We start from the raw sequence: 20,664 nt of genomic DNA, 5'->3' as shown, positions 1-20,664 counted from the left end.
GTGGCCTATTCCTAGAGTTGGTAAACAACATAAGTTTATCTGCATTAAGAAGGACTTTCAGCTGGAGACGGGTATTTTGGACAACATTAAAAGCATTTTGCAAGTATTTAATGGCCTATAACAAGAGTTGATGCTGAGCAGTATATAACAGTGTCATCAGCATAAAAATGAAAATTAGTATCTGACACGTTTTGACCCTGATTATTTATATAACCAGTGAATAAAAGTGGACCTAATACAGAGCCAACAACACAATGGTCACTTTGGTCACTGCAAAAAACACTAACAGCTGAAAATATATGAGGAACATTAGTCAGAATCAACTCAATTAAGACGGACTTCTCAGGGCATTTAAGATTTGGACAAGTGGGTGAATTAATCAGCTGGGTTAATCATAGTTAACACAAAAAGATTTAAAATCGTCAGATACTAGCTGAAGCCAATCCCAGTTAAGATCACAGGCTAAAACAATTTTTCTATGATTTAGTCTGGATAAAAGGTGAATCAAAGACTGCAACACATCATTTAAGGCCTATAACACCCAACGACAGTTATACAGAGGCCTTTATCAACTTCCACATTCAGTGCCAGAAATACCAATTGCTTGCAGATTGATGTAAACAGAACTACCCTGACATGAAATTTTGATTTCACATAAATAGCAACACCAACACCTTTCTTTGGTCTGTCACCAAGATAAACATTGTATCCATCTATGTCAATATCTTTATCAAGAACTGATTCTGTCAGCCAAGTTTCGGTTATTAAATTAATGTCCACATATTAACACATTTTCTAATCATATCCTGCACACATTCAGATGAACAATATTTAGACCAGACAGAGATTTAAAATCAGATGGCATCTGAATACACTGCAACTGAGGGCCAGGGTTAGGCTGCACGTTACCAGATATAAGTAATAGTAAAACAACCATCTGTTTAGCAATATTACATGACAATTTCTTCAACACTTCGTACATTAAATCCGAACGAGATCTCTCATTGAACGCTAAGTAGTTATGTAAAGCCAGAAGGCTTTGAAGGCGGGGTAAGTATTTGGGTAAGTTCCATGATGAGTTCATGTCCTGTGCCAACCGCTTCGGGGTTTGCATGGATTGTACAACAGTCATAGAGCAAGTGCATCCAAGAGCAACGTCCAGCGGGCAAAACACATTGTTAGATGTACTCACCCAGGAACGATCACTTGCTCGTAAGTCTCACACAGACAACGCTATTGTCTCTGTCCAGAGAATATGTGTGTGTGTGTTCGAGTGCACAGCAGGCCGCAGGCAGAGGAGTGGAGATGGGGAAAGGGGAGGAGGAGATGCGATGGCGAGGGCAGGTGGAGACTGAGAGGCGCAGTTTTCGAGACCCAGGAGCATTGGAGAGGTAGATTCAGAGGACTGGATCAGATTATACCCAAATTAGATGGTCCAGAAAAAGAGATATCCTTATAATTTTCATAAAATAAAGTTTGCAAATGTACTATGTAAATACTTTGCTTTAATTCAATTTGAATGTTACAAGACTTGTTGCAAAAACAGATAAACACTTAACAGTGACGTGGACTGACATGCTGCCATCTTGGATTCACCTGATCACATGATACATATTGACATGACATGACAATTTAATATAATTAGGTTTTGGACTGGAATATGAGCTTCGAGAAATTGTAAATGGCATTTTTTCACTATTTTAACATTTTAAAGAAGATTAATTGATTAATCAAAAAAAATAATCTGCTGATTAATCTGTAATGAAAATAATCAGCAACTAATTTGATAATAGAATTTGAAAACATTTGCTGGTTCCAGCTTCTCAAATGTGATGATTTGATGCTTTTCTTCGTCATACTTGTTAGTAAACTCAATATCTTTGGGTTTTGAGCTGTTGATTGAGTAAAACTAAAACATTTGAAGAAGTCAAATGTTGTATATTGTAATGGGCGTTTTACAATTTTTTCTGACATTTTATAGGCAAAATGATAATTAGATCAATCGAGAAAAGAATGAGCAGATTAATCAATAATTAAAATAATCGTTAGCCTAGTTGCAGCCTTACACGCTACAGTGAATTCCTTGTGGAAATTAGTCAATACTCTGCATAATTTTCTCAAAGCTGTTTAAAGTTCACTGTTGTGTGGCTCTAAAAGTCCAGATAAGCAAAAGAAAAACCTTTCACTTCCTTTTCCTGATGCACAATCAGCTCAATCACACACATAAAACATGTTCGTCTGTCACGTTTCATGCTCCAGACAAACAACAGAATTTAAGGGAGGTGATTTTCCTGAATCAAAAGTAATAATGAAAACTGTCAGAGATGTTTTGGAGAGAAAATGATTCAACCTCTAACCAGTGCCATCAACTGATTACATACTATGCAATTAATTTCTTGCATAATTTAAAGCCACGTGCAAAACTACAGGGTTCATTAAATTGGACTCTGGGTAAACAACTCTAATAATTTGGTATAAACATGGGACAAAGTCTTCATTTAGACAATACTGTTGTCCACAGTAGCAGCATTTTTACAATGTATGCCCAATTCATAGATTACTATGACACTATGACAAACAGGTGATGGTAAATTCTTTGTAGTATTGGATGCTATATAATGTTGGTATTTAATCAGGAATCTTATTTCACTCATTGTACGTTAATACATTGTAATAAAGAGTGGGCTCAACGTTAATGGTTCAATAGTTCATAATAGTTGTGTCATTTATGCACCAAAGCCAATGATCCAATGTTATGTAATGTCCATTTTTGAGAAATCTACTTCTTTCAAATTGGGTTTGCTGTGTATTTTTCATAGTCCAACAAAAACAGTAGCTGTGATCATAAGAATCCCATTGTTGAATACTTTCATTTCCTCTTACATTAAAAGACTAAAACCGAATAAAACCTACAATAACAACAATCTGCTTTGCTGAAACGTCTTTGAATAAGATGCTAAATTCCTGCAGGCTCCAGGGTTTTTTCCCTGGCTGAAAATGTGCTGCAACCTTAGTGGAGGGTGACGCGTGAAAATGTCAAATTTTTCCTTCAGGGATCATTTGAGTATCACAAATACAGTAAAGCAGTGACTATCATCTGTGGTGTCGTGGGTCAAGCCGAGAAGAGCAAAGGAGAGAGTGGTTCAGAAGACTGCAGTAATATCTAGATATGCCACGTTCTGTGAGATCTGACAGAGATCAAGAAAATAAACTTGAGAAAAGAAACAAAAACCAAAAAACTGATCACTTTCTGCTGTATATTTGGATGTCTACTGCTGTTAGTACACATTAAACACAAAGACACACATGTTACTAACAATAAAGTGTGACGGTAACTTACCAGCGGCGGAAACACCTTCATGTTTGTGTCACCACATCTAAAAACACCCACGATATCACACTATCAACCAGCACTCTACAAGTTTGCTGATCTCACTTCTCTGTTGCATAATTAAAGTGGGCCAACAAAAGCAGACTTCATGTCCCAAGATTACATTACAGGGTCTTTGAGGAGAACTATTGTCTGAATTTACAACGGGCTAATAATGCATATCGATCAGCAGAGCAGTGTTTCGACTATTGACCCAGGTGTACAATAACAGCCTAAATGGATGTTGATCTTACGTGACATCTGGAGGCAGTGAACAGCACATCTCTTAAAAGTAAGGCCTGTCTTTTTTTTTCTTCTTCTTTTTCTTTTAACAACAGTAACTGGACAGAGCCAGTTTATCCTGCAATACACACATTACATCATCTAGGTAGAGCTGGGGATCACGCTGCAATACTTTCTGGGACTGACTGACCTGGGCCCATATTGGGAAGTGAAGTATTGGAAACTGTCAAGGACTGAAAAGTGGCACTGAATCCTCGGTCTCGATGGCTTTTCTTAGGGCACATTTTGTAACTTTATACTATTCTTACATGCTGTATCTCACAAAGTCCTACAGTTTTTTTGTGTTACAAGAACACTGATGCATTTTAAATGTTTAGTTTCATTTGGGAAATGGTATCATGATGGCACCGGTGAAGTCTGAATGACACGAAGCACTTTACTTCCTTAAGACATAGGAAATGAATGAAAAAAATGATCACATGGGCACAAATGAGCATGGGCACGTGACATGCTTGTGATTATTAGCAACCAATCATCAAAGCAAAGGACAGGGACTGCTACAGATGAGTCATAGGCCTAAAAACCACATATCAGTCTGGCTCCTGCTTTAATTTTGTGATAGCTAAAGGAGTTAGAAGCAGTAATTATTCGATTGTGGCGAAAAAAGACAATCTAAATCTAATATTATGATCCCCTCTCCTCCCTCTATCATAGGATAAGCTGTGCAAAGATTTCATCTAAATGGGACAGGGACACCTTCAGCGGGAGGGTTATTCAGGCTGGGGCTAAGAAATATATTGGAAAATCAATCATCACTGCTGATCAAAGCAATATCTATTCAAGAAAGCATGCCAGTGACAAACTACAAACGCATTGAGCTTTCCAGTCCCCTCTGCTCTTCTTTAATTTATGTGATTTGAGGCTGTTTTTAAAACAACTGCAAAGTCACTGGCTGACCTTCAGTTGAGAGGGGAAAAAAACAGTGATATAGTGGAGCAAATCCTGTAAATGACAGAAGTTGGCAAACTTTCAATTAGTTGCCATCTCAACAGTGACCACAGGATCAGTGGAATATAAAGGATGATGAGTGGAGATTATGTGCATCAGTAACACTGATATAAAGGTGAGAAAGGCATCTAATGGGACGTTAAGAGAAACCATGAAGCTCAGTTAAAGAAAAAAAAAAGGTGAAAATGTCAGTGACGCATTACGTCTTCATCACCAGTGTCAGTTAACAGAGCTGACCGCCCTGGTTGGGTTATTACTCCTCTTAACTGCATCCATGTTTTTGTTGCCCGAGTCCATAATAATGTCCCTGCGGGTGTTGGGGGACATTCATGTTTGGATACATGGTCGGAGGGTCACCTCTTCCCTGGGTCAGACTAGCAGCAGCTAGCTAAGTCAGCGGCGGCTAGGTGGTCATGTCTGACTGGTCCTCGGTGATTCACTCAGGATGCTAATACAAAAGGATGCTCTGAGCAGCGGCTGATTCAACACAGCATTGTTATGACACGGTAGCTTCCTCCATATAAGCAAGACTGGCATTCAGGTTGCCTTTGGAGGATAGAGAGAAAAAGCTTATTGCCTTACCACAGATGCGGTGTAATGACCATGTCTTTACAGTTCTTGGCGCAGGAAACAATTGAGCGGGTCTCCTCTTTTTGCCTGGGCAGAGACTCCCAGCTTTTCAAAGACAAGCGGCTTCCATAAGGGCGTCCACGTCGAATATATCTGTTTCTTCTTATTAAAGATAGGTGTTGTTGTACGAAAACAGCATTGTGGGGAAAGTCACAAAGAAAAGAAAAAAAAGTGCTGTGTTTGGCTGTTTCCTTGAATGCGGCTGGTTGTGATGCTCCGCTCAGCTCAACTGCACTCCGCTCGCTCCTCCCTGCAGCAAGATCGGCTCTGAGCGGGAACAAATCGCCGGGATGGATCCAAACACTGGCGGGCACCGGAGGTTCACAAAACACGGCCATGGAGTCCACACATACCTCGGACTCGGAGTAGACGTTCATCCGGATATTTTAACCTCGAGAAGATTAGGTCTAGCTGAAAATATTATGCAGTATCATAGCTCCACTGATGGACTCAGTAATGGAGTAATGGACGGAGCTCTAGCGTCAATAATGGGTCCACTGGAGGTACATGGTACTAGTTTAGCTAAATAAAATAGTGAAAATTGATCAATGCAATGTGAATGCTTCCTGTACTGTCTAAAAGCACTATAAATAATCACCCATTAGCCTCTCTTAGCCTATTTTACTCTTTTGTTTCACTTATTATAGCAGTTCCTACATTGTTGGTTGCCTGGCAACGGCTCTCACATCCATATAGCTAATGGGCATCATCCTGTCAGCTTTAGCAGTTTATGTCACTTCATACTTTCTACTCCACCACAATCCTGACTATATATGGCTATACAGTCAGTTTGAAGTTTAGATTTCCCTTTAAAAAAGTATTAGTTTATAAAGTATATGCATAGTTATCGATTAAACAACTCAGATCTATAAATCTGTTAGCTCCACCTTGACCAGATTTGACAAAATGCTATAATAATAATTTTCCAGTATACAGCATATAAAAATATGGCACTCTGAAAGTGAAAAGGGCCATTCAGCATATTTACTTATTATACTTTAAGTACATTTTGCTGCCAATACTGTACTTATACTTGAGTATAATTTTGAATGCAGGACTTTACTCAGCATTTTGTCGTTATAGTGTTAGGGTGGGTTCAGCAAATGTGGGCCACTTTTTTGTAAATGTGCCAAGACACTACTACCACTACTATAATAGCCTAGATATTCATTTGGATCAGTCACATTTTTGTTAAATGGTACAACCCTTCTTAACATACTGATGTAAAGTTTTGAAGGGAATTGATTATTGTTTAAAAGTTATAGACTCAAACCCAACAAGATCCTCTTTTTCCCCATGTGGGTTTTTCAGGTTTAGCAGGACAGCTTGTCTGCGAAAGTGGGACACTGGTCTACAATGTCTTTTAAAGGCAAAACAATGTATTAACTCTTAGAAAATCAATTAATTCTACGCTCTAACTGTCTTAACTTCAGTTGCTGTTTTGACTCAAGTAACTCCTTACATTCATCCATGGCTCCTGTCATTCTTTCCTCAGTCCACTGGTTTATCTGATCAGCCCAGCTTCACTTGTTCTCTTTATTTCGCTTTCTGATTAGTTTTGCATTAATCAAGCTTCCCTGCCTTATTTTCTCTTCTTGTTAATTTGTATTTCTGTCTCTCGTCACCTTTTCCTGAATGAATGGGTGTCGGGGCCTTTTTTTGTAAAGGTGATATATACTATAAGAACTATAGGCTAATGTTGATTTATCTAGAGCTCACAATATGTTGTAGTAGGCTAAATAAATAGAAGAAACGGTTATATCGATGTAGATTTTTAAAATCATTGATTAAAAATGTTGATATTCTTGATATGACTTGAAGCCGCAACTTCTGCTTTACAGTACAACAGCCTTAAAATCCTGAGCCTCATCAAACTTTCAAACATTATTAAACTGATATATATAATATTGCAGGAATACTGCATGAAACATGCTTAGAAAAGTGTCCCACTTTATGTGAAAACACTGTCCCAGTTATATTGAACACCTTCAGCAAAAGTGGGACAGTGCAAAAGACAGATCAGAAGACAATCTTGTGCCTGCTTATTATGAACTGAGATCAGAGTCATAGTAGCTTTAATAAATATCAAATAAATATAATATCAAATCTGATCTAGCTGGGACTTAATATTTAAATAAATCCCTTATGTTTTTTAAGGCCAAACAGTCTGTGTTTTACTTTCAGCCACATCCCTCAAAAAATGATGTCATAGCAACAGAAATGATTGTTCATTAACAAGTAGTGTTGCAGCAAGAATTAAGGATTTAAAAAAACCTCTATCCGGTCAAATACTAAAATAAAGCAATGCTTAAATGTCCCACTTTTGCTGAAACTACTTTACTGCTTTTACTTAAGTAAAGGACAGGTTCACAGTTTTTCAAGTCTGTCGTAAAAAACAGTCAGGTGTCCATATGGTCACTGAAATAGGTTTTCCTCTCTGTAATCATACCTCCTGTTCGTTCTGGCTATTAAAAGATCCCCTTCAAATGTACTTTCAATGTGAGTGATGGGGACCAAAATCCACAGTGTGTCCACATGGTCATTTTGTGAAAAAATGCATTTAAAAGTTTATCTGAAGCTTATATGAGGCTTCAGCAGTCTGAGTTAGTCATATCAAGTGGATATCTGCTACATTTACAATCTTTTTAGCATCAAATTCCCTCTTTTCCTCAGACAGTATTTCCCTGTTGAGTCGAGGTGGAAGTATAGTAACAAAAAGACTTTGGCACTAAAAAGACTGTAATGTTGAAAGATATCTACTTGATTTAACTATTTTCAATGGCTAATGGCTGAAGCTTCATATTAGCTTCAGATAAACCTTTAAATGCATTTTTGCACAGAAGGAGGTTTGTGGATTTCATCTTCCATCACTTACATTGTAAGTGCATTACCAAAGGATCTTCTAATGATCAGTATAAACAGGAGGGATAATTACAACAAGAAAAACCTGTTTCAGTGTTCAGTTGGGCCCCTGACTGTTGATTAAAGACAGACTTGAAAAACTGTGAACCTGTCCTGTGAGTACTTCCACCACAGGTCAGACAAGATGAGAGTAAATAACATTTACAGTGCTTAAACAACCGAGAACCAAAGAATGATTATATATGAATGACTATAACTAAATGCATTTACTCAAGAGTTTTGAGGTACTTTACAGGAGTGTTAACTTATGTTACTTTATTCTTCTAATCCATCACATTTCAGAGTGAAGTTGTGTACTTTTCCAGTGCATTTATCGAACAGCTGATGGTTACTTTACAGATTAAAAAAACCTTTCAAAACATGATAAGATAATAAAATAATGTATTGTTACAAATTAAATAACCCAACCGTTTATAAAGAAGTTAAAATAAGCTTAATGTTGACCAATTATAGCATAAGAATGCTGCTTACATTTATTCATTGACAATATATTCCAATATTGTGATATTTTAGTCATAAACACTATGTATAAAGACATTCTGAATACCTTAACTGTTGATACTTTATACATACATATAGTCCACCCACACTGTTTTCACATATGTTGCCTGATTAGATCTCTCTTCTCAACACTGTGGACATGTATAGACTGTACATAGAGTTATGTGACATCTCCACCAAATCAGCCAGAGTAATTTAAAACACCCGTGTGGATGTTCAGGGCCTTTACTTACATTCTGCTGATAATACTGTATATTTACTCCAGTAAAATGTTCAGGACTTTTACTTGTAATGGAGTATTTACACTGTAGTATTGCTACTTTTATAGAAGGACCTAATACTTTTCCAGCAATGTGAGTGGTTCACATAAAAGGAAAAGTCAAGCATCTGAAGACCCAGGTAATTTTCTCCAGAGTTGATGGACCAAACCAGAGCTTAAGGTTGAGCGCAAATTGGACTCACATTCATCAGGTGAAATTGGACTTTAATGGGATATCCATGTTGCTTTTCCTCTACAGGGTGTTTTTTCATGGGGAGCTCATTTGCTGAGATATCCCCTTGATGGTCTTTATATTGCATTCTACCAAAAGACTTATTGGACCTTTAGCTAATTGTAGCATGCTAACAAAGAAATTGTTGTATAATTGGTAAATGAATAATGTGCTTGAATTTTACGATTCAGTACATTCTGTCCATTTAACCCAGAAAACAGACAGAAACTCCCAGGAACCTGCTTTGTCTTTACAGAAAGACTAATGGAGGGAGTCCAAGAAGAAAAGCAGGGTGGCGGGATACTATGTATGCAAAATCACAAAGTGCTTAATAAATCAGATGTGAAGAAAGAGAATGACAACCAAGCGACAGAAAACAACAACAATGATCTGTGAGCTGAAAGGTGAGATTGCTGTTGGATTAAAACTGTTGCAAGCCAGCTATAACATTAATGCTGGTGTCTGTGTGTCATCAAGGGTTACAAGCTATGTTGGATTTGCACAGTGGTTCTCAAACTTCATTTGATAAGATTTTGTCCCAGGATCCCCCATCTGATGAGATTTTTGCTTTTACACGTTTTATTACAGAAAGCGTATGAAACCCATGACCAAAATAGTCACACATTCTGTCATTGTGTTATTTATGGACGGAATTATAGTGAAAATAAATTATTCCCCTTTTTGCTGGCGACCCCCTGGAACCCCCTCAAGGATCCCTGGGGGTCCCTGGACCCGACTTTGAGAACCATTGAACTAGATGTCTTTCAACATGGTATTATAAATAAATCCTCTTCCTTATCATATTGGTCCACATTTGCTGGAGATATTTGTTGGGAAAGAGTTGTTTTTTTATTTTTGACTAACTAGTCAAAGAGATATCTTTTAAAATGCCTCACAGATTTTATCCAACTAATCATTATTTGCAGAAACCCAAGAGAAATGCTGGTACATTTATTTTGGTCTTGTCTGCATACAAAACAACTGTGGAGTAAACTGTTACAATGTGTTGCTGATCATATCTGCCCTCATTTTACATTACTTTGGAAAAATGTATTGTTTGGATTCATTGAATATGACAGGAATCTCTGCTCGCAGTTCTAATTGATTCATTTCTTTACTATTTTGACCAAATTTTATATTCATATATTTAAAAGCAAAAAGCCAAACTTTCAGAGCTGACTATCCATATCAAGCAATACATTCCTTCAATATCTGAATGTACAAACCAAAAAAGCTGATAAAACATACAACCACTGTGCTTTTAAAGATATTTTTTTTAATCTGAACTACCAATTTAGCTAAGTTAGCAGCAGTGTTTTGGACAGGTGTAGTGTAAAGAGTGGAGGACGTGGGCAGTTGACAAACTGATGCATTAGTGTGATCAGACTATTTTATCTGTCAACCATAGGTCATAGGTCAAGTGGCCGTACAGAAGCAGCCGAGCAACTAGTCCTGCACTCAGGTGATGTTAAGAGGTGAGACAAGGTGAAATCAGTTATATCAATGAGAGCATTTTACACATTTACCCTGTTCTATTGAATATGGAAAAGCAGGCAGATCAGTATTAAGGCATTCAGTCACTGTTTCCTTGAATGCTTGAATAGTCGTTCAATTAAACAGGTGTTGGATTGGTGTTCATTATAGTTTATGGGTAAAAGTAACTTGAGAGGCAGTTTATGGGCAAGGGTGACCATGAAGTCTTCTCATCTGTCTGTGTCCGTCTCAAAAATGGCTGTGTATCAGTTTTCATGGCTGGCGTACTAGACCTGAATTCTCCCCTGTCTCACAACTTGTTATTACGAGAGTAGCTCTTGACATGATATAAAGTTTCATTTTAAGGCTTTCTATTGTAGAACAACGGGGAAACTGTGAATCCTGTATGGGCAGAGATTGGTGAAAATGTGTGGGAAGACAAAAGAGAACCAATGAATCGCAAGTCTATATACATTAGCATGTAACAATACCTTTTCTACAGTCCAGCAGTATGACATAACACACACTTTGCTGTTCGCTGCTTTGCATGACCTTGAAGATGATGTAATTATCATCTGACAACAGTAGAGATTAATCCCACACTGTAACTTGAATCAAATCATATGTATATGATCATTTTGTGAAAACACTGTTGTCTGATAACAGAATAAAATATGTTATATAAATATATGTCAGAGACAATTACTGGGATTGTGTTATAAGCTACTGTATAGTGATCACATCCTGAAACTGGGGGTTGGAAGATGAAAACTGGACTTCTTGTTTAGAAAACCTAACCCCATTTTCATGGATTCTTCTTTCCATTGGAGGAATTTGGTGAAATTCAAATTTTCATATTTTTTTTGTTGGTAGTAATTGTATCGGATAGAAAAAGTTACTCTGAGAGATTTGGAAGTTTTCAGTGGTGGAAAGTAACTTAAATACATTTACTTAAGAACGGCACTTAAGTTCAATTTTGAGGTACTTGTACTTTACTTGAGTATTTCCATTTTATGCTACTTTATACCTCCACATATACACTCCAGAGGGAAATATTGTACTTTATACTCCACTACATTTATTTCACAGCTATAGTTACTAGTTACTTTTCAGTATTCAATATTGTCAACATATAATCAGTTTGTTTTATAGGCTACATATTGTTATAAATTAGACTCTTCAACAGTATTGTGTTAAAATTAGCTCTACCTTGACAACATTAAAATGCTGCTTACATATACACATCAATAAATCAGTTTTAATATTCAAATATTATCTATACATATGACACTCTAAACTGGGTCGTTTTGCAAAATGTGTACTTTTACTTTTGATACTTGAAGTTCATTTTGCTGACAATACTTGTGTACTTTTACTTCAATAAAATTTATAATGCAGTTCTTTTACTTGTAATGGAGTATTCTTTCATTGAGGTATTGGTACTTTATGTGAGTACTTTATATTTCAACCATTAGAAGTTTTACATTACATTGCGAAATTGCAGTATTTGGTACAGCATTCACCAGCCGTCTGACGTAACGAGCATGATGAAACAGGTCAGCTGACCGATGACGTGAGAGGTGGAGTAACTTGACGGGAAGGAAGCACGTTTTGTGAATCAGTAGTGAGTGAAGCCGGCAAGACGACAAAAGCCGAGGAGTTAACGGATAAGTTTCACATAGTTGGTTTGACTGACTACATTTAAGTAAAGGTAAGAGGTTAATTATCTGAATATCAAACGTTTCTGTTGGTTGTTTTTAACGTATCTGTTTATTCGACGTAGTTTCGGCTGTGCCGGTTCCTTCATATGCAACGTGGTCTAATTTAACTGCCCTGTTTCCGGAGATTTCCCGGTTTTTTCCTTTCCGTTTATATTACCTCTTGTATTAATCTGATAGTCAGTGTTTTACAGCACAAATATGGATTCATGTATCGCAAATACAGTTTTTGCCAGATGTTATTATCTGACGTTATTTGACATCGGGCCTGTTTAAGCAGCCGTATGTCACCACTTGTTTTTTGCTGGATTGTTCATATCACAGAAGTATTAAACGCATGTAGGCACCGCTTGTGTTATATTATCTAAACTAAACTAAACCAAACTAAACGAAAGTTACCTAAGCCGGTTTTGTAACAATGGCGGGCCTACATTGGTTGCGCAACCTCTGGACTCCCCCCTTGCGGCTGAGTGAGGTTTTACATTTATGAACTTTTTTAAAGGGCAGCAGTCGAGTCAAATATCATGTTATTTAACCATAAGAGTGACAATAAATTAGTAAGTATTGGAAACAAGTAAAAGCTAAAAATAAAGCAATGAAATCCAAATGTCCTGAGTATGTGTGTGTTTGTGTATTTTTTCCACAGAAGCCATGCCTGTGGACATTAACAAAGGAAAGAAGGCATTCGTCCAGAAGTGTGCCCAGTGTCATACTGTGGAGGAGGGTGGAAAACATAAGGTGGGGCCCAATCTCTGGGGTCTGTTTGGACGCAAAACAGGCCAGGCAGAGGGCTACTCCTATACTGATGCCAACAAAAGCAAAGGTAAATACTGGATATGTATATTAACAGTATTATACATATAAATCATGCTATTTTGATTAAAACATTATTCTTATTTATGTTTGCTTACTTTAATTCTAGGCATTATCTGGGATGACGACACCCTGAATGTTTATCTGGAAAACCCCAAGAAATACATTCCAGGAACAAAGATGATCTTCGCTGGCATCAAGAAGAAGGGCGAGCGCGCTGACCTTATAGCATATCTTAAGTCTGCAACTTCATAAAGAACTCTACATTTGCCAATTTTGTGTCTTGACAAACTGCTCAAGAGGCCAGGGATCTTCATTTTTATCCAAACTCAGGCAGAAGTGCAGGCAATCTAAGTGGCGCTGGCTCGATTACTTGCCACGTTTGTCACAGCTGTCCTGTTTCTGGCATGATCCTTCTCTTCGGTGGAATGAATGATATCCCCCTGGTTTTAACAGGTTCTTTTTCTTACATAAATTATTAAACCATATACTGTGTGTTCAGAATGTAGGGACTGAAATCTGTGTTTTGTTTGCTAAATAACTGTCATCCAGTTGTTTTTTTTTTCTCTCTGTAGGTTTGTGATTAAAAATCAAGTTGTGTTCATAATTGTCTATTCCAATAATGAATATGCCTTTTCTGCCTCTGAGTTGATACTCTATTGGTCTCTACTTATGTCATTTTTGAAATTTCAAGTTGAATAAAACTGACACTATACACAATTTTTAAAAATCTGTTTGACTTGATATGTATCTAAAAGTGAATAATTGTTCAGTATAAAGTTTCTTTATAGAAAAGTGGATTAATACATGATGTGGATGATCATATCAGGCTATAATTATGTTCTTGTTTGGACAGTTAAAGCTAATATGATACATTTGTGAATGACATTGGAGTGATATACGTAGTCTTAAACATCCTGATGTTTGCCAGAAGGTTTACAAGTCTAAGATTTATCTCATCAAGGGATTTGATATATGCAAAGTGGTTTGGTTTGTCCCTTGCATTTTGCAATACACGTATGAAACCTCAACATTGGAATACTGCATGTGTGGGTTTGTGCTGCTGTGATGTGTGTTATGCGGCAAATGTTTGGATCATTTCAAGAAGAGAGTAGTTTCTTGCCCTAAATGAGGTGCCTTGCAGTTTGTAGCTTTCAAGAGTGTATTTGAGTTTGGAAGCTGATATGTGCTCCACACCTGTTGCATGTTTTTTTGTAAAAGGTTGTGTGACTTCAGTGAAAGATGGAGAAACTCTGCATATGAAACGATTGTCTTGACTGGCCGGTAGTTACTGAATGTGTTTGGATTATTGCATGTTCATATATTAAAGGGTTAAAAGTGTCATGGTTTTGGTTTTCTTTATTGTCCTGCATACAAAGGCATTCCAAACTTGTAGTCAGGCCTCTTTTTAAAAGTGTTTTTTTGTTCAAAATGTCATGTTGAAGTAGTATTTTCCATAATGTTGGCCTCCTCAGAAAGGAAATCAAATGAAGCAACATGAGGAGAGAAAATTATTATTGGATTGAATTTAATTTTAAAATTAGGGGTGTCCATGATAGGAGATGGCAAGTCAGACCATATCAACCATTAGTGTTGTGCTGTAAACATTCATTTTTATTTCAACATGTGGAGTATATCTCCCTCTAGCGTTCAAAATGAAGCATCTGCATCTAGATGAACTAATAAGATAGTACATAAAGGAATTTGATTTTCTGACATCCTCCTTCTGCCAAAAACCGTCGATGTTACATAAATAAATGATATAGGCCACTGCAGATTCCACATTTGCCAAGGTTTTGAGGTTATGAAATATATTTATTGTCCAGTCGAGTTCCAGTATCTAATGTACTGTATCAACATTTTTCTTAAGCGACACTATTTCACTTTGATTGCTCTTGTCAGTCAGCAGTATCATAACCAAAGCACTGAAAGGGAATGCATATGAATCCATTCCACATGACTCTACTGAAGCATCATTTTCATTAAATTATAATTAACCCACCTGGGGGTCTTTTGCTTTAAAGTAGCATTGTAGCCCTCGCCTTATAAATCTAGAGTAGCACTTAATTATTGCTGAAAGTAACGAGCATCAGCGGGCAAACAGCCACCACTGTAAGCATTAACAACATCTTTTATGTTTGTATAGTTTACCGCGTGCATATTATATTATGCATGCTATGATGATGATGATAGGTGAATGTACCCGAGTTATCATCATCATAATCATCATCACAATCATCATCATCATCATCATCATACTTGGAGCTCTCTAAAGAGGGCAAACGGTTCAAATGTCCAGAGGGCTGACTGCTGAAACAAACCCTGAGCTCTTGTCAGTGTGACGACGCGAGCGTCAGCGGGATCGAGCCAACCACAGCCAGCATCATTTGCACACAAGAAGACCCATACGACGGTGATGCTCGGTAGTGGCTCTCTGTGAGGTTTCCAGTTCTTGTGATAGTCTACGCGAACCGGAATTTGCGTCCACGCTGCTTTGCTTAGATCTCCTTAAATGTTCTTAAATCAAGTCACCGGTGTGGAGATGCTGTGGAGGAATATACTGGTGCGCAAAGAGAGTGTATATCCCACTCCCCACAGAGTGGAAACTGGAAATGTAGCCAGAGCTTTTGGGGTGTTTCCAGCGTAATATGCATCTTGGAAGTTGTGGTATAAGTGATTCTCTACTTTAACCCTCAGTAAAGCATCATAGATGATATTTCTCTGTGCGACTTCATGGATTTGGTTCACTGAGGACCATCTGAAGAACAGACATGGCAGTGCCAAATATGGTGTTCTCTGACGTGGAAAGTTTTCTGGACTCGCACCCCGAGTTATTCGAGGACTACCTGAACAGAAAGGGGAATTATAGCATGGTGGAGAAATGGCTCAAGAATCACCAGGCGAGTAAAAGTCCGGCGGCTGCAGCTCCCGCCGAGCCGAGAGAGGAGAAGAGCAACGCGTGCAAGGACAGCTGGGCGAGCAAATGTGATGGTCTGCAAAGGAGAGCATCGCAGAAGGAGCTGCGTAAAACTTTCGCCAGATCAAAGGCCATAAATGTCAACAGGACATACGACGAGCATGTCAGCTCCAGGGCCCAGGAGCCGCTGACGAGCATGAGGAGGAGAGCTCTGCTGAGGAAAGCGAGCTCTCTGCCTCCGACCACTGCGCACATACTGAGCGCACTGCTGGAGTCCAGAGTCAACATCCCCCAGTACCCGTCCACCGCCGTGGATTTCAAATATTACCTCAAAGAACATAACGAAAGAGAGTTTTTCCTGGAGCTTGTAAAAGACATATCCAACGACTTGGATCTAACGAGCCTCAGCTATAAAATCCTTGTGTTTGTTTGTATTATGGTGGATGCAGACCGGTGCTCCTTGTTTTTAGTGGAGGGCACAGGCAACAAGAAGACACTAGTGTCCAAATTCTTTGACGTGCACGCAGGTACCACAGTTTTGCCCTCAATGAATTCAGATGAAGTTCAAGTGCCGTGGGGGAAAGGGATCATTGGATATGTGGCTGAACACGGAGAGACAGTGAACATCCCTGACGCTTATCAGGTGCCTCATCTTGGTGCATGCATGCCTGTGTGCTTCTGCATGACTCACAGAAAGAGAGAGAGAGAGAGATTCAGCCAGGGAGACAGATCATTTTCTTACAGTGTGTCATTAGATCTGTCACAGTTAATTGATCATCAATCAGACTGTGTAACTGAAATAAAAGCCTTGAAACCAACACTAACAGCCATCTAGACAAAGCTTGTGTCAGACAAATCATCACTTAGCAATAAGAATAAGGCAATAAAGGGAAAACTCACACTTGGTTTTTGAGAAAATTAGACAATATTACATTTAAGCACAAGAGACACTAAACTATTTGATGTTTCCATCACCCTCTTTTCAAGAAAAGTCAAAGCAAGGAAGACTTCTTCTTGGTCAATCAAACATTTGCAGTATAAATGAGTTAAATTGCTTTGCTGTCTAAACACAGCATTTTCTGAGCACCTCTTCAAGTCAGTTTGTCCAGGTTCAGGGCTCAAATTAATAAAGCACACCTGAGACTGTGCTGCTGTATATGTATACGGTTTGTTGTAGACCTTTTGTTTTTTGTGTGTCCAAGGCATGGAGTCCTGATGAGTTATACACTTTACTGCACTGTCATCTGAAAGTAAGAAGGGAAAAACTGCCTTTTTGCAGCAAGTGCTTACATTGTGTCTTTATTTTGTACTGTATCTGTGGATTGCAGGATCGTCGGTTCAGTGATGAAATTGACAAGCTGACAGGATACAAAACCAAGTCACTCTTGTGCATGCCCATTCGCAACAGCGATGGAGAGATCATTGGTGTCGCTCAGGCCATCAACAAGACTTCAAGTGGCGAACTCTTCACTGAAGATGACGAAAAGGTAATTTCATTATTGTAGTTGTGAGTACAAATGATGGGTGACGATTACATGCTACCATAGTACAGTGTGTATCCTGCTGCCTATGTGCAGAATAGAAAAGGATGATAAAGTTTCCTTTTCTTTGTTCAATTCTAATATCATGTCATTCTGTCTCACAACTAGTTATTATTCTCTCAGTCTTTGTGTAACAAATGCTTGTTTTCTGCAAAAGGTAGATCTTCACTAAAAGCCTCCAAAGAGTTTTGAAGTCTGAATCAATCAACCTGATCAAGCACAAAACAGATAAAAATAATATGTGGGGCAGTGTTAGTACAGCCACTCCTCATGTGTGTATAAATAGAACAGCTATGTGTAAAGGGACTGTAAGTCACACTGGTAATTTAGCAATTCTTTATCCTGTTAGTTTAATGTTCTTTGTGTTTACTTATTATGCTTACATACTAGTGTTGTGTTTGATAGGATTGCAAAGCAAAGGATATAGATAAGGATTATATTAAACCATTGTATGTTTTTATCACAAAGTAACACATAACCACATTACCATATAGTTGGTAGGAAATATGGTAATAAGGTATGGCAATATGGTAGTTTTGTCACACTTTTTAACCATACTTGTGGCAGGTTGCTTGTGCTGGCGGTGTTTGGTGGTCAGTCCATCCCTCTGGTCTATAGAGCAAAGGAATTTTGTACAGACATTCATGCTCCTTTCTTAATAATGACATGACTTCTCCTCAAGCGCCACCGTTTTTTGTTTATGTGCAAAGTCTCAATTATCCAGTGAAATATCTATACCTTTTCCTTTATTGACTGGCACAAAATGTGGTGCAGACATTCATGGTTCCTTAACGATGTATCTGAATAAGTTTAGTCATCCCCTGACTTTTGTTTGTTGACATTTTTGGCAATGAAATTTGGTACAAACATAATTTTTTCCCACTGGATGACATGTATTAACTGTAATATGTAATACCCTGACTTTTCCTCTAGCACCGCCATCAGGTCAAAATTTTAATTAGCAAACGTTAGCGTTCTAACACGAAACTAACATGTAAACATGTTAACATTGTCATGCTGACATAAGAACATAGGCACAGCATTGCTTAAGTACAGCCTTACAGAGCTGCTAGCGTGGCTTTACTCTTTATTAGTCTTGATATTTTTGCAGCACAATGGAGGATAGTGCAGAGGAACAAGTAGGCCTGAAGTAAATGCTTACAGGCTTCATGATTCATGCGTGACATTTCAGGGATGTTACTCAGTTTTTTTTTGGGCAAATATGGTTTTGTGGTGTTCGTTGTACACACGCATAGCAGGGTTGTAGTGATGTCATTTTTCATTGCTGTCAATGTTGCAATATTCATGAGTTTGCAACAGCAGAGATATTAAAAGCAAGATGGATTAAAGTAAAAGGGGCATTTTCTCATATTTTGTCCCTTTCATATGTTTTGATTTGCATCGTGACCTGCAGGCATGAAACATCTTAAGGATCAGTCCATTCATTCCAAGTATCGAATCTTCAGTTGTGGAGACCTTTCTGTGACCTGATGCTCTGATAATTGTTATTTTTAATCTTTACACATTACTTCTGGACGTCTGGAACCAAGCTAACTGTTCTGTCCTCTGAGTTTTGAGCAATTCAATAATTGTTAAGTAATTTATTGTCTTTAATTGTTCGGTACCACTAGCTCTAAACCTTGTTTTTTTGTTATTATGACTGATTTATGGCAGTCTCTAATATGTGTCAAAATTTGTCTGTTTCTTACTCGTTCTCACTTTATAATATTTGATTTCCTTTCTGTAACACAGTAGTTAAACAGTTAAATGAATTACTACATTTTATATTCTCACAGTAACCTAAAAAGCACATTTCAAATGAATATGAATTATATTATATATGTGACTTCACTTCTAACAGAGCAGTATAGTGTCTTTACACTTTTTCATGTAAGTAATATTGATGTCCAGAAAAGTATTTTTTAGGTTTATGCTTCATGATCTGTGCATTTTATATTTAAATCAAACCTTTGAGTTGTGTGAGTGTAATTATATTTTGCTGTGACAAAACTGAAAAGAGCTTAAAATACAGAAATCACTTTAAGTTAGACCAAATTCATCATCAAACCAGATAAGCTCTCCTATCTTGAATGTAATCCACATCACATATTGTCCTCAGAGTATGGATGGAGCTTGTGTCTATGCTGTCACATCTGTCTTTTCATATTGCATCCTCTTTTTTCAAATAGAATATTTCACAAGCGGCAGTAACTGCATATATGTTGTCTGATAAACAGCAGGCAACGTTTGTTCTTTCTCTGTTCCTGAGTCCAAACAGAATGTAAACAATATTTATTATTTAAATAATTCACCCCGCTCACTTGTCTGATGTGTAGCATATTTGTCATGAGTCTCAGTGCTCAGTTTCTAGCTAGCTTGTCTCTCAGCACCATCAAATCATCCAAAGGCATCACCAAGAACAACTTTATTCTCAGAATCTTATTGGTTATCACTTCATTTGCACGTTGAGCGGGACAGCCAGTGTTCACCTTTTATGTGATTTTAAATGGTTGACTAGGAGTTAACACCAGGAAAATAGGAGGTGTGGTGGAGTTTGAGGTTCTCCTCAACTCCTCTAGTGGAGCTGCTCAATGGCCAACAGATTAGACGGGTACTGTGTGGTTCCAGGTGTGAAGTAACTTTGTGAGTGTGATCAGAAAAAAATACAAGTAGTTAGGTTGCAGTGCATACTTTTGTAACAGGGAATTGAGACAATCTGCTATAATTTGTCCACAGATATACTCTTTTTGATCAGACATATGATCCAAGACGACTGAAGCATTATGTTGATGACTGCTGTAATACAAATATGGGGGGGTGGGGGGGCTTATCATACTTATGAATGATTATCATAATTATCAAAGAGGCACAAGGAGCATGTGTGTTGTCCATCAGCATACTTGGTTGAATAGAGGGGTACAAAAAAATGAAATATGAAAGCACAACTAGCGTTCTTCTATCAGAGATGGGTTTTACTGCAACAAATGGCTGTACTTTTATATTTATAGTGTGTTTTTTTCCTCAATTGAAGTTCTAC

The 20,664-nt window shown here is 37.8% G+C and overlaps 3 protein-coding genes across 6 annotated transcripts in view; 2 read left to right on the top strand and 1 right to left on the bottom strand.

Moving 5' to 3' along the window:
- osbpl6 (oxysterol binding protein-like 6) overlaps positions 1–5,475 on the bottom strand; it is a 38,123-nt gene extending 32,648 nt beyond the window's left edge. For both annotated transcript variants that reach the window (XM_042425683.1, XM_042425684.1), the window contains exon 1: positions 5,204–5,475. The gene's annotated coding sequence lies outside the window, so the exon portion shown is untranslated. The remainder of the gene's footprint in view (positions 1–5,203) is intronic.
- A 6,730-nt stretch (positions 5,476–12,205) lies between these two features.
- Positions 12,206–13,889, top strand: LOC121907062 (cytochrome c-like). Its single transcript, XM_042426396.1, has 3 exons — positions 12,206–12,349; positions 13,003–13,179; positions 13,279–13,889. The coding sequence occupies exons 2-3, from the start codon at positions 13,008–13,010 to the stop codon at positions 13,422–13,424; spliced, it is 318 nt and encodes a 105-aa protein (XP_042282330.1). The 5' UTR covers positions 12,206–12,349; positions 13,003–13,007; the 3' UTR covers positions 13,425–13,889.
- A 1,321-nt stretch (positions 13,890–15,210) lies between these two features.
- pde11a (phosphodiesterase 11a) overlaps positions 15,211–20,664 on the top strand; it is a 41,738-nt gene continuing 36,284 nt past the window's right edge. The window contains exons 1-2 of one of the 3 annotated variants that reach the window (XM_042427308.1): positions 15,211–15,281; positions 17,415–17,573. In XM_042427308.1, the coding sequence (XP_042283242.1) occupies positions 17,478–17,573 (96 nt within the window). In that variant the 5' untranslated portion in view covers positions 15,211–15,281; positions 17,415–17,477. Of the gene's footprint in view, positions 15,282–15,465; positions 16,730–17,414; positions 17,574–20,664 lie in introns of those variants that run through there. The other 2 variants (XM_042427306.1, XM_042427307.1) reach the window with 2 other exon arrangements.

Source organism: Thunnus maccoyii, chromosome 11, assembly GCF_910596095.1.
Source record: "Thunnus maccoyii chromosome 11, fThuMac1.1, whole genome shotgun sequence".
NCBI classification, from domain to species: Eukaryota; Metazoa; Chordata; class Actinopteri; order Scombriformes; family Scombridae; genus Thunnus; species Thunnus maccoyii.
This window is presented reverse-complemented; position numbering and strand designations above follow the sequence as displayed.